The sequence below is a fragment of the Mesocricetus auratus genome, unplaced genomic scaffold (genome assembly GCF_017639785.1).
Source record: "Mesocricetus auratus isolate SY011 unplaced genomic scaffold, BCM_Maur_2.0 Super-Scaffold_100001, whole genome shotgun sequence".
NCBI lineage: Eukaryota > Metazoa > Chordata > Mammalia > Rodentia > Cricetidae > Mesocricetus > Mesocricetus auratus.
This window is the reverse complement of record NW_024429187.1, coordinates 14,179,129-14,192,107: the sequence shown is the minus strand read 5'-3', so window position 1 is coordinate 14,192,107 and position 12,979 is coordinate 14,179,129. Positions and strand designations below refer to the sequence as shown.

General features: G+C 48.1%; 1 protein-coding gene and 1 pseudogene across 2 annotated transcripts in view; one reads left to right on the top strand and one right to left on the bottom strand.

The window, feature by feature from the left end:
• The window catches only part of Sspn (sarcospan), a 70,007-nt gene that overhangs the window by 39,427 nt on the left and 17,601 nt on the right, over nucleotides 1–12,979 (bottom strand). The window contains exons 1-2 of one of the 2 annotated variants that reach the window (XM_040743606.1): nucleotides 4,067–4,170; nucleotides 3,123–3,485 (exon numbers count right to left, since the gene is read on the bottom strand). In XM_040743606.1, coding sequence (XP_040599540.1) covers nucleotides 3,123–3,206 — 84 coding nt within the window. In that variant the 5' untranslated portion in view covers nucleotides 3,207–3,485; nucleotides 4,067–4,170. Of the gene's footprint in view, nucleotides 1–3,122; nucleotides 3,486–4,066; nucleotides 4,171–12,979 lie in introns of those variants that run through there. The other variant, XM_040743605.1, reaches the window with a different exon arrangement.
• On the top strand, nucleotides 5,095–7,922 carry LOC101835420 (annotated as a pseudogene).

Sequence of the window (12,979 nt, the reverse complement as noted above, 5' to 3'; positions counted from 1 at the left end):
CCCACAGGCAAGCCTACGGATGTACCTCGGTGGTCTCCTAGGTCATTCTGAATCTAGTCTGGGAGCACCATAGCAGTATGGCCGGATCTCACTTAGCTGTGCTGGGGACATAGCTTGGTGACCAAGGCCTACTAAGCACAGTCCAGTCTGGACTCCACAAAAGCAAGGGGCCACGCCCCTTTCTAAGCCCTGCTTCCTGTTCACTGGTCCTTCTCTGTCAGCTAGCTTGCCGGCCTCTTTCCCTGAAGTCCTCACACCCTTAAGGTTCCCTTTCGACTGTAGCAGGGCGAGGGCACGAGGAAGACACACAGAGCTAGCTGCTAAGCTGTCCTTTTCATGAGGAAGCATCATGAGAAGAGGGAGACTTCTCTGCAGGTACAGAGAGGGCGAGGGCAATGAGCTCAGACTCTGACTTCTGCTTCTTCCGCTTCAGGGCACCAGGCTCTTTAGTGCCTGTGTCTGGGTTGGGCTCCTTCCCTGGTGATCCTGATTCAGGAAGGGAACTGGAAAGTCTGTACTTCCCAAAGAACTCCCTGATGACCCTGATACGTGGTTAGTCCTGCAGATCACCCTCAGTCACAGGAGAGGAAAGAAGAAGGAAGGGAGGGAGGGAGGGAAGGAGGAAAGGAGGAAGGGAGGGAGGGAGGGAGGGAGGGAGGGAGGGAGGGAGGGAGGGAGGGAGGGAAGGAAAGGAAGGGAGTTAGCCAAGCCATGTACCAAACAGGGCCTCTAAAATGGATGACTTTTAGTCTCTGCCCATGTTTAAGTCAAATATTCACTTGCTAAGATTACAGATATTCAAAAACCTTCAGAATTTCTCTTGAGGAACGTTGATAATTACCAATGTGACTTTTTTTTATGGTGATCATTAACCTAGAGCAGAGACTTAAAGTGGGGACCCTGACTTCATCCCCCATGCCTAAAAGCTTTGACCTTTCTACTGTGACTGATCAATGACTGGCTGTTGGAATGAATGAATGAATGAATGAATGAATGAATGAACAAATGAATGACCCAGTGCTTCAGGTCACCAGTTTCCCATGATCACACTACTGGCAAATGTCAGTGCTGACGGAAAATCAACTCAGTCTATACCCGGTACTCAAGGCCTCTCCTGCTTACTGCTAGGCAGCTGTCAGTCGTCTCTCCTGTTAAATCTGTCCTTTGAAAATATTAGGAATATAACGGGGGCTGGAGAGATAGCTCGGTGCTTATAAGAGCACTTGCTGCTCTTGCAGAAAACCAGAGTTTGGTTTCTAGCAATCAGATGGTAGTTCACAACTGTCCAGGGGATCTTACACAGTCTTCAGGCCTCTACAGGCACCCAGGCATGTGCACGGTACACAGACAGACATGCAGACAAACACTCATCTACATTAAAGTTTTAAAAATTAGTACAAATCTATTTTAAGAATAGAGAAAGAAAAAATGAATGGCGGGACCATTAGCATTTAAACACAATTCTTAAAACATAATTTAAAAAATTCCTGAGCAACAGCCACCCTGTGCGGGGACATGTCTCTCCAAGCAGCTGCCTTGAAGGGACAGCAGCCTGGTACAACTACATTCTGCATCCCAGGGGGTCAGCCTCTGAGTCCGTTTCCACAAAATCCACCCTGCGTGACCTTCTCCTAACCGTCCCAATGGCAGACACTGGCGCTCTGGAGTTAGTCAGGTGATCAATTGTCTGGGCAAAGGCGATTGCCCCCACTGGACAAGTTGGGCTCAAGTGCCCGGCAAAGTACAGAAGCAACTCCACCGTGCTCTTTAGTGGGGACCGTCACCCTCACAGCCAAAGGCTTTGAGATAACACCATCCATCTCAGTGCCGTGTGTAAACTGGCTTGCATTTCTAAAAGAAAGAAACTGCGTTTTTCCAGCGTCTTCTCACGGCACTCCCTATTTTCAACCATCATCGAGAATACACAACTATAGTATTACTTGGTCTCCAAAACAAGACTGAGCGAAAGGACCACAGTTGTCAGCCAGCCCCGCCCCCACCCCCAGCAGTGAGAAAGTCCTCAACCCTGGCCCTCAGTAATGATCTTCCACAGGTGATTGCTATTATCACTTCTCAGTAGACGACAACACAGAGTTCTGACAGACAAAGGATGAATCAGACAAGGCTCCCTCCGTGGTGGGAGAGATGCCACTCAGAGCAGCTTCTTAGACAAGGAAAATCAAAGGCAAGCAGACATTAAAGGGAGCTAACCCTCCAGACCACGGTTTCTTCACCATACTCAGCTCAAGTGTGAACCCTACCAAAGATTCTGCGCTGTGTCTGACTCATTTAACCCCCCCAACACTGGCTGTGGACTGTTCCGGAGGGAGGGTCCAGTTGAGAGCATCGTGCTGTGGAAACTGGCAGGCAGCAGATGAGCTTGTTTTGCTTTGTTTTTTTGAGACAGGAGCTCACTATGTAGACCAAACCGGCCTCCACTCATGATCACCCTGCCTTCACCTCTGAGATGCTGGGTTACAGGTGTCTGTCACTATACCAGTTCACTTACCAGATTTTTTTTCCACCTGAGGCAGGTTCTCACCCTATAGCCCAGGCTAGCTTAGAACTCACTTATGTAGCATAGGCTGAGCTGGAACTGGCAGAAACCTTCCTGGTTCAACCTCTAAAGTGGGAGATTTCACACAGGCATGAGTCAGTGGGCTCTCTTGGGAATGTTACTATTTTCTTTTCCTGAGTAGCACACACTTAAGCAGCTCGCTGGTTTTTTGGTTTTCATTTGTCTTCGGCTGATGTGTCCATGCAAACACCTACTGGAAGCTTGCACATAAAGCGGTGCTTGGGTTCTTCAGTGACTGTTGAGTCCCTACCCATGTGGGAGATTCTGGGGGAGTCAGCTAAAGTGTAAATGTCTAGTTTCCCCCTCTTTCTTCCCAAAAGGCCTCACAAACCTTTCAAGTTTCTGCACATCCTAAAATAACATTGCCAGTATCCCAGGAATTGTATATGGATGTAACTACTTGAGTTTAAATTGTCAGTTGCATATACTTTCATCAACACTGCCAGTATCCCAGGAATTGTATCCGAGTGTAACCATTTAAGTATAAATTGTCAGTTGCATCTACTTTCACACAGAGAGGAGAGGAGATGCGCCTCCTACTTACCTTCTTGAGTTCACACCTTGGAGCACGAGCTCTGTGTGTCACTTTGTAGGACGGAACTTCTGGGAGTAGCGTAGGATGTGACATGAAAGTCCCATTCCTAGTTGTCTCTCCTGACGAGGCTCTGTGAGCACCCTAATGTCTAGAGGTGTCGGGACACTCCGCTCATGGTTTCAAGAATAGGAATCACGCTGTAATGCGCCCGACTGTGTGAAAGAATGTTCAGCACCTCCTGCTCCGATTCACGGCGGATGGTCTAGATTCTGAGTCTCCCAGGACCTGTTCGGTGTGTGGCCATACCTCCTTCACGCCCGCCTTGCTCTTTAGCAAAGGTTTCATGATTTGTTCACAGCTCCGAGGAAGAAACTGCAGAAAGAAAAGAAACACAGGTTCATCAACTTCCCCCAGCTCCACCGTTTAATCTCCCCGTTCTCTCGTTCCGAACCAGGCTGTAGGGGAGTCAGGTGGTCTTGGGGGACACCAGAGAACTACAGAGCACACAGCCTCTAGGTGGGACCCACAGAAGCCTTCTCTCTAAAAGACAGCAGCAGACGTGGGTATGTTACTAAAGTTGCACATGCACACATGCCTGCTAACACAACCTGGTATTCAGGGGTTCCAGTGCCTAAGCGGTGAGCATTATCAGGGAAACACACAACATTGCACGTGTCTGTGTGAGCGCGGTAGGGCACAGCTGGACGCCTGAACTGGCTCAGACGCCTCCTTCACCAAGCATGACTCTTTACAACTGCCTTTAATGACCGCTGACCATGGCACTAACACACTCTAGGCTGCACAATGACATCAAAGTTTCTGGCCCTGGATCTGTATAGCTACCGGAAACCCACTGTATAGATACTGGCAGGACTTTTGTTGACCGATGTGTTAGGGAATAAGGTCCCCTAAGCACATGTGGAAAACGGCAGGCCTTTGGGGAAACGACCCACCTGCTCTGGAATCCTCCTCCTCCAGACGGCCGTCGCACCACGTGCTGTGGGTCCCTACTCCATATTCAGAAAGAGCCAACTGATCACTGTGAAGGAGATCCATCCATAGGGAGAAACCAAATCCCTTTCACCCCATCTCCACTGTCTGGACATTGGTGGCACCTATGATCTGGCTCTCTCCCTGAGCTCTTGTGACTGACAAATTTACTGCTGTACCTCTCACCCAGAAGAGCTTCTCTGATGGCAGATGAATTAAACTGGCCCAGAAAGCTACGCCACTTGTTGGGCCCCCTACAAGTGCAACCTGTTTTCCAGTCCAAGTGTATCCTGTTTTCTAGTCCTGGCTTACTGCCCGGGCCTTAACCCTCTGACATCAACATCTAGCAGGAGGAAAACACCTCTCTTCAACCTGGGGTTTTTCCACTGTGCTGTAAGCCTGTATATAAGACTGCTCCCTCCTACAAGATGGAGACCTCTTAGCACTTGCAATAAAGACTCTCTCTCTCTCTCTCTCTCTCTCTCTCTCTCTCTCTCTCTCTCTCTCTCTCTCTCTCTCTCTGGCAATAAAGGCAGCACATGCATTCTCTTAGCACAAACAGCTGGACGCCTTGTTTTTCTTTTCCTGATACCTTGGACTTGCTTGTGGCACGGGTGTCACAACTGGAGGTCCCACCAAGATCCAGAGAGTCTTGGAAAGACTGGGAAAGATCGGTCAGAAAGAAGACTCGGGAGAGGAGAGACTCGAGAAAGAAAAGATTTGAAAACAGGTACCTCAACTTCTAACAGTAAAATCGAATGGTCAAATCTCCAGACTTTTGCTTGAGCGATCACCTTCTAAGGAGGTGTATTGAATTAATCTCCAGCCTTTCTCCTGATCCACTGAGGTCAGGAAAGTAAAGGGGAACTGAGAGATCGCCCTCAAAGGCTGACCAGCAAGTAAGGCTATGAGGGTGTATTGGAGAGGGGTACCAAGTTAGGGGTACCAGGTTAAATCTCCAGCCTTTTGCCCAATCCACTGAGGTCGGGAAAGAAAGGGGAACTGAGACATCACCCTCGAAGGCTGACCAGCAAGTAAGATTTGTGAAGGTGTAAAAATGCAGTTTCTAAGGCTGTATTGTTAAGGAACAGTTAACAGAATTGTTAAAGAGACAAGGTACCAGCATTGAGCAAAAAACAGCTTTATCGTTCCCTCGCCTCTGCTGGCCATCGGATGATGACCCCCTGTCTACCGACCCCTCTCCCTCGAGCTGCACACTGGCAGCCCACGGTGGGCTCCAGTCAGCCGGCGAAATGAGCAGCGACGTGGTGTACTGCTGCTGGCTGAAGAAATCGCCTCCCGAGAAGAAGCTGAGGTGCTATTCCTGGAAGAAACGCTGGTTTATCCTGTGGAGGGGCCAGATGGATGGCGACCCAGCTGTTCTAGAATACTACAAGAATAAACAGGACAAGAAACCCCTGGGGATCATCAACCTGAACCTCTGTGAGCAGGTGGATACAGGCCTGACCTTCAATGAGAAAGAGCTTCAAGATAGTTTTGATGAAGACCAGTGAGCGCACCTTTTACCTGGTGGCTGAGACAGAGGCTGTCATGAATAAGTGGGTCCCAGAGCATCTGTCAGACCTGCGTCTTCAAAAGGAAGTCCTCAGCCCCTTCACATCCTGGCCAGCCCACTTTTGAGCCCCCTGTGTCAAGCCACATCCAGCCTGCCTTGTCCACCAGCGCACCTCAGGAGTATCTCTACTTACACCAGTGCACAAGCCAAAAGACAAAAAAACACAAGGACTGTCAGCTTCTCTCAGGGCACTCAACAAAAGAGTAATATGGCCATTCAAAAACCTGCCCAGGGCAGTGGACACTGTATCAACGGAATCAGCAGACAAGTCTATGGCTTCTATAGCCTTCCCAAGCCAAGCCAACACAATACAAAATTCAAGGACAGTACTTATGACCTCCCCCGTAGCCTGGCTTCACATAGCCACACCAAGGGCAGCCTCACAGGGTCTGAGACAGACAATGAGGATGGGTACACCTTCAAGACACCCAGCAACACCCTGTGTCAGGAGTTTGGAAATCTCCTAGTGGACAATATGGAGGTTCCAACCACCCTGCTCTCAGCCTACCAGTTCCCTAGAACATTCACACTGGACACAATGGCCACTCCTGGAGACTCAGACATAGCTCCCCAACCCCGAAACCCCAAGCCAAGTCCGGCAAGTCAGACAAAAACACCTCGGTGGAGCAACCCCCAGAAAAGACCCCCAGTCAGCGAAAATAACAGATCTGTAGCTGCTTCTATCCCCAGGCACAAAACCCTCCCTGCAATGGACAGCATGCGACTCCACCGAGCCTCTTCCTGTGAGACTTACAAGTACCCAACACGAGGCAGAAAGAGTGACAGCTGGTCTGCTGAATCTCCAGAAAAAGCTATCAGAGGCCGATCAGACAGTGCCAGCTCTGGTGACAACTATGTGCCCATTAGCCCAGGGCCCCATCACTTTGACCCACTAGGTTACCCATCCAGAGCCCTTCTTACTCATGGAGGCCCCAACCCAGGAAGTGAGATCCAGCCACCCCCAGTCAATCGCAACCTCAAGCCTGACCGGAAATCAGAGCCCACACCCTTTGACCTGAGAAACAACGCTGTCATCGACGAGCTCCCTTTCAAGTTACCTGTCACCATGGTGGTCCAAGGTCAACCACGCCTTTAACTCCAGGCCCTCCCAGTACTGCCGTCCCATCTCCACACAAAACATCACCAGCACAGACTCAGGAGACAGCGAGGAGAACTATGTCCCTATGCAAAACCCAGTGTCTGCATCCCCTGTCCCCAGGGGCACCAACGCCCCAGCTCCAAAGAAGAGTAATGGCAATGTGGATTACTTAGCCCTAGACCCCCAGCTGGGCTCCCCGAGCCCTCACCGCAAGCCATCCTCATCATCTGCCACACTGGATGAGAAGGTAGATTATGTCCAAGTGGATAAAGAGAAGACTTACAGGCCCTACAGATCACCACACAGGAGTGGACAGAGATGCGGCTAGAAAAATTTAGGAAAATGGCACCAGTTTCAGGATCAGAGAGAGGTCAGTAAAACTGTGGTCATCATAGGTGCCACACATCCGGGTTTGCTCACTCTGGTAGGGATTCTGAAAGACTGGTTTTTATTGGTTCTTGGTTTATAACCTAATGATTGTACGACTTGCCTCTAGTGTGCCCTCCATTAGTTTTAAGGCCTCAAAAATTACTTTAAGGCTAGACAAATTAAAATCCTTGAACGGATATCCTGCAAGGGGTTCCTGATCCTGCCTTTTCCTGCACCCTTATTAAAGAAGGCAGAAATCGCCTTGAAAACATGATACAGCAAGCCTTAGATAGATTGCATCTTAGAGCTTACTATTGGGGCATATAAGGTGAGTTTGCAAATCTTTAGCAAAGGACCTGATATTACTGTTACCTTGCAACTTCTCTCAAATTGCCTAGCTACAACAGAATATTGGCAATTGGAAATGGAAAAATGGTGAAGGGCATGAGGGCCTTTTTCAACCTTTTGTTTTAATTCAAAGATTGGCTGGAGCTGTTCTGTCACAAGAGATTTCAAGTAAGAAAATTTCATTTCAGCAAACTAATCATGACCTAGGGAGAAAGGGTGACTAAAAGATGTATGCATGTTCTGTGTGTACGGTGTGGCCACACCAATATGTATGAAATGTGATTGGGAATGCATGAATGTGGACTACTTGAATTGCCCAGGATATGATTAAAAGGATACTAAAGTTGCTTTAGAGATAGTTAAAAAAACTACCTAAATTTCTTTGGATATAGCCAAAAGGAACATCCAGCCAGTCAGTGTCTTAACAGGAAAGGGTGACGATTTGAGTCCTCAGAGCCAGTCAGTGGAAAAATAACCTAAGCCTACAACATGGCCTGAGAGCCAAAGAAATCTGTATGGAAGACTCTAGAGTTTAGCAGAGGAGAGGATACAGAAAGAAAGTCTCCTAAATTTTTATGGTTGGAAAAAGAAATAAAGAGAAAGAAAAGTTTTTTGAGAAGAAGCCTGAGGAAAAACTGCTGCCCTGTTAGACCCCACCTACAAAGGAGTCAGTGTAGATACAAATTAGGCCATGTCAGCTAGTGAGAGCTTTACAAAATAGATTACAGATTGGATTAGAAACAGTACTCACAAACTTCAAATAATTTTCAAAAGTTATTTGGGACATAGTAGAGTTTACAATCTTTGAGTGATTTTCAGAAGTTGTTGGGAAATATTCAGTGGTTATGTCCCTTTTAAAGGGCATATACTAGCCAGGCGTTGGTGGCGCACGCCTTTAATCCCAGCACTCGGGAGGCAGAGGCAGGCGGATCTCTGTGAGTTCGAGGCCAGCCTGGTCTACAAAGTGAGTTCCAGGACAGCCTCCAAAGCCACAGAGAAACCCTGTCTCGAAAAACCAAAAAATAAAAAATAAAAATAAATAAAAATAAAGGGCATATACTAGTAATTTAGATAGTGATCCCAGTTCACCTAGATAGTTAACTAAGGAGGGTAGACAAATCCTTCTACTGTTAGAGTATAGTCCAGCATCAACAGATGTTAGCAAACAGTTCAAACAAAATTTCAAAAAATAAAAAAATGAGGAGTAATGTCCCTAGTCCCCACATTATTCATTAAATCATGCACTCCTCATTTTAAAATTTTTAAAATGTGGATGCCAGTGAGCAATCTCCTGCAGACAGATTCTGGCATGATGGAACTTGAGCGACTTTTGCTCCATTCAAATGGAGACATCCATGCACTAGACAGTGGAGAAGACCCGATTCTTCCCTAATTTGGGGTCGAGGGTGTCTTTGTGTTTTCTTATAGGAAAAGAATAAAGCTCAGTAGCTTCCAGAACATTTGGTGAGATGCATGGAACAGAGAAAAACCGGACCTGAGACTGTGGGAGCCTGCCCAAGCCAGTTCGAGTGAGATCCCCTGAGCAATGTTCCTTACCCTTGATGTCATCGAATCTACAGCCCAAGAAAGAAAGGAAACAGTCGGTTCGAGATTTTCAGTTTCTCAACAGGCCTGCTGAATCAACCTCCTGAACCTGTGAGTTTTCATCCCGGAGCCAACAAAGAACTGGAAGATTAGCAGTTTGCCCTTGATACACTTTGAAACACAGAATTCATTTTGCCAGTTTTTCCCTTTGGGGGAAAAAGGACCCATTTAAAACAACTGAACACTGGCATGGACTGTGATGAGTGGCAAAAGCCCCTTTTCAGTATTTGAACAGGACATGGCCACTTGAAATATCAGCCTTGATGGTTCCTGTTCCTGGAATCACGCCTGTGCCAGTGTATTTTTCTAGAGAGATGCAACTTGCCCTAATGCAGCAAAAAGGAGACTTTGGCATCACTGCTGGGGTGATCGTAGCTATTGCTGTTGCTGCTACAGCAGCCATTGTATCTGGGACTGCCATTTCACAGGCTGTAACTTCAGCCAGCACAGTGGGTGGACTTACAGGGGAAGTAACAGAGGCTCTCAGCACTCAGGGCTCCTTAAATAACTTAGTCCAGGTAGGAATTTTACATCCTTAAACCTGTTTGCCTACCCTGGCGCACATTTGTGTTACCACTACCAAAGTTTATACTCATCAATTGGCCAATCAAATTATTAGGATGAATGAGACCCTGGCTCCTCCATCCTCTGGAGAGATCGTCCTTAGGGAATCCCAGATGGCAGGCCATTTGGGCCAGGTCCCCATCTCTGGGCCTCGCAGCCATAGGACTTATTATCATATGTTTCATTTGGTTAAGATGCCTTGGCGCTAGACCAGCCCAGGCTCAAGTTCTCACTCGAGGACCACAGAGAATCCCTCACTCGACTACGGTTGAGCCTACAGAAATATTAGGCAGCCAGTGACAGGCGAGACTAAGGGGCTGCCGGCCAACCTAAGACAGGAGGGTCATGCAGTCTGGGTGACTTCTCCATTGACGGGTAAGGTTGGCATTAATGTCCTAGTCACCTGAGATAGGTGCTAATTTATATATAAAGAAGGGGGGAGATGTTGGGCTCCAGCCCCCCGGGGTCTCTGTGAGTTGCTGGTCAGCCTACAAGTGCAACCTGTTTTCCAGTCCAAGTGCTTCCTGTTTTCTAGTCCTAGCTTACTGCCCTGGCCTTGACCCTCTGATATCAACATCTAGCAGGAGGAAAACACACTCTCTTCCACCTGGGTTTTTCCACTGTGCTGTAAACCTGTATATAAGGCTGCTCCCTCCCTACAAGAGGGTGACCTCTTAGCCGCACTTGCAATAAACACACACACACACACACACACACATTCCTGGCAATAAAGGCAGCACATGCATTCTCTTAGTACAAACAGCTGGACGTCTGGTCTTGTCTTTCTTTTCCTGACACCTTGGACATGCTTGTGGTGTGGGCGCCCCAGCCACTCTCAGAATTTTACAGTTCCTTCGTGTCTTCAAGCTCCTCAGAAGACATTCAGGTTTTCATCCCACACCACACTCACGGAGGACACAGCAGGGGCCAGGCTCACTAGAGACCTGAGTGCCACGCGCCAGCCACCCCGGGGGTAAGGTGGGGGGTATCTCCTGGGTCCAGCTGCACCAGAGATCGACTCACTTCCATTTTGCCGTCCCCTGTACCTGACCCGCCCTGCATTGCTGACCCTATCCTTGTATTATTGACAATGCCGGGTGTGTTTCAGCGGTCTGCTCATTTTCATTCCCTGTGACTCTCTCTCTCATCGAACTCCCATTGGACCCTCCCCCCCCCATTCCTCCTCCTCTGTCTGGCACTTTTGTTTGTGTTGTTGCTTTCATTAACCCCAAGTTTAATTAGGGTTGCTTGCTTCAACATGGGTGGGAGGTTGCTTAATGGAACACAGACTACTTAATAGTGGTTTTAACCACTGAAGGACATCCCCCAAATTTTAACCAAGGAGTTCGGAATCTGTTCTCAATGTTTCTTTTTCTCTGATTTCCCCTCCATCCTCACGCCTCCCCCACTCAAGCTGAATGTCACCCTATATCCTCATGATTACGATGTAACCAATGATCCACAGTCCTTAACTCGCCTCACTCTGTAGCTAGGGCTCTTACTCTTTGCTAGCATACAAGTGCCTTCTCTCACTCTTAGTGAGGGCATACATCTCATATACATAATATATAGATAGAGAAAGCCCCGATGGTTCAACGACACTGTCAACTTGACCGTATTTGGGAATCTACCCAGGAGACACACCTCTGGGTGTGTCCATGAGGACGTTTCAGAGAAGATTAAGTGAACAGGGAGGACACCGCTGGACGTGGGTGACGTAGCTACAGGCTTCCAGAACCCCCATTCTCTACTCTCTGACTTCTAGCTGATACATGAAGAGTCCAAGGTACTTACAGTCCTTACAATCTGGGGACCTAGCTCCAGGGTCTAGGTTCTCTGACCTGCACTTTCAGGGATTTCTTGGACTCTTAGTGAGTATAAACCAGATGGGGTATCTGGGGGCTTCTCTCAGCTTTCCAGTCCCTCTCCCAGGGTGACCTTGACTGTGGTCATGGGGTATCATGACTATTCAAAGCTGAGCCTCTTTGGTGGTTGTAGATGAAGACAAAATTAATCCCCAGTGGCCCAGCAAGATTCTGAGTGTTTGGAACCACACAACAACCAATCAGACATCAGGGCTTGATGAGTAACAAGCCACTAAAAATGGAATTTCTGACATCTAGTAATTCCAGGGGGTTCATTAAAGGCTAAAGTGAACACCAACAGTAAGATGTTTCATTAAAGCAATGTGACACTTTTCTGATTCACTTTCTGCTCCCCTTTTTTTACTTAAATTAGAAACAAGCTTTTTTTATATGCCAATCCCAGTTCCCTCTCCCTCCCCTCCTCCCCTGCCCCCCACCAACCCCCTATTCCATCCCCCTTTCTGCTCCCAAGGGAGGGTGAGGCCTTCCATGGGGGATCTTCAAAGTCTGTCACACCATTTGGAGCAGGGTCTAGGCCCTCCCCAGTGTGTCTAGGCTAAGAGAGTATCTCTCGCCGGGCGGTGGTGGCACACACCTTTAATCCCAGCACTCGGGAGGCAGAGGCAGGTGGATCTCTGTGAGTTCGAGGCTGGGCTGGACCGACAGCCTCCAAAACTATACAGAGAAACCCTGTCTCGTAAAAACCAAAAAAAAATTACTTCATATTTGCCATACATGGCACTGCATTTCATAAAGCAAATCGCATACAAATATATAATGTACTTTCTGCAAATGCCCCTTCCCTGCTCCTCCTTCCTCAATTAGAACTTCTCTACCAGCCTCTCTTCCTATTACCTTAGGATAGAGTCCAACGAGGGCCTTGAAAGTTCACAGTGAGAAACCTGGACTTCACTCTTAAGGTGATTAAAAACTATGCAAGTACTTGAAAAGCAAACGGGGTGTCTGGGTTCATATCGTGAAAACGCCCAGAGTTGCAGCACCAACAGTGGTCCTGGGGGTAGGGGAGGCAGCCACGCCCACTAGGAGGCCACCATGATGACCCAGCAGTGAAGTGGAGGGGTGAACAGGGCAGGAGAACCGGGAACAAGAGAAGGGAAAGCCACTCTTGAGTACTTAACAATTCCCAGGTGCTGTCTCCACTACACAGGACAAGGTCCTTAAGTAGTGACTTTGGAAAAATCTAAACCACGAAACCCAACTGTTTATGGAAGAATGGCTGCAGTTAATCTGGACAAGCAATTAGGATGCCAGCAGCAGAAGCTGAAGAGTTTTGTTATTGCCTGTTTTGTATGCATACGTGGTGTGCATGCTTGTGTATATGCATGCTCATGTGCGCTGCTTTATGCACATGCATGGGAGTGCGAGCGTGCATGCATGCGTGTGTGCATGCGAGCGTGCGTGCGTGTGCGTGTGCGTTCACTCATGATGT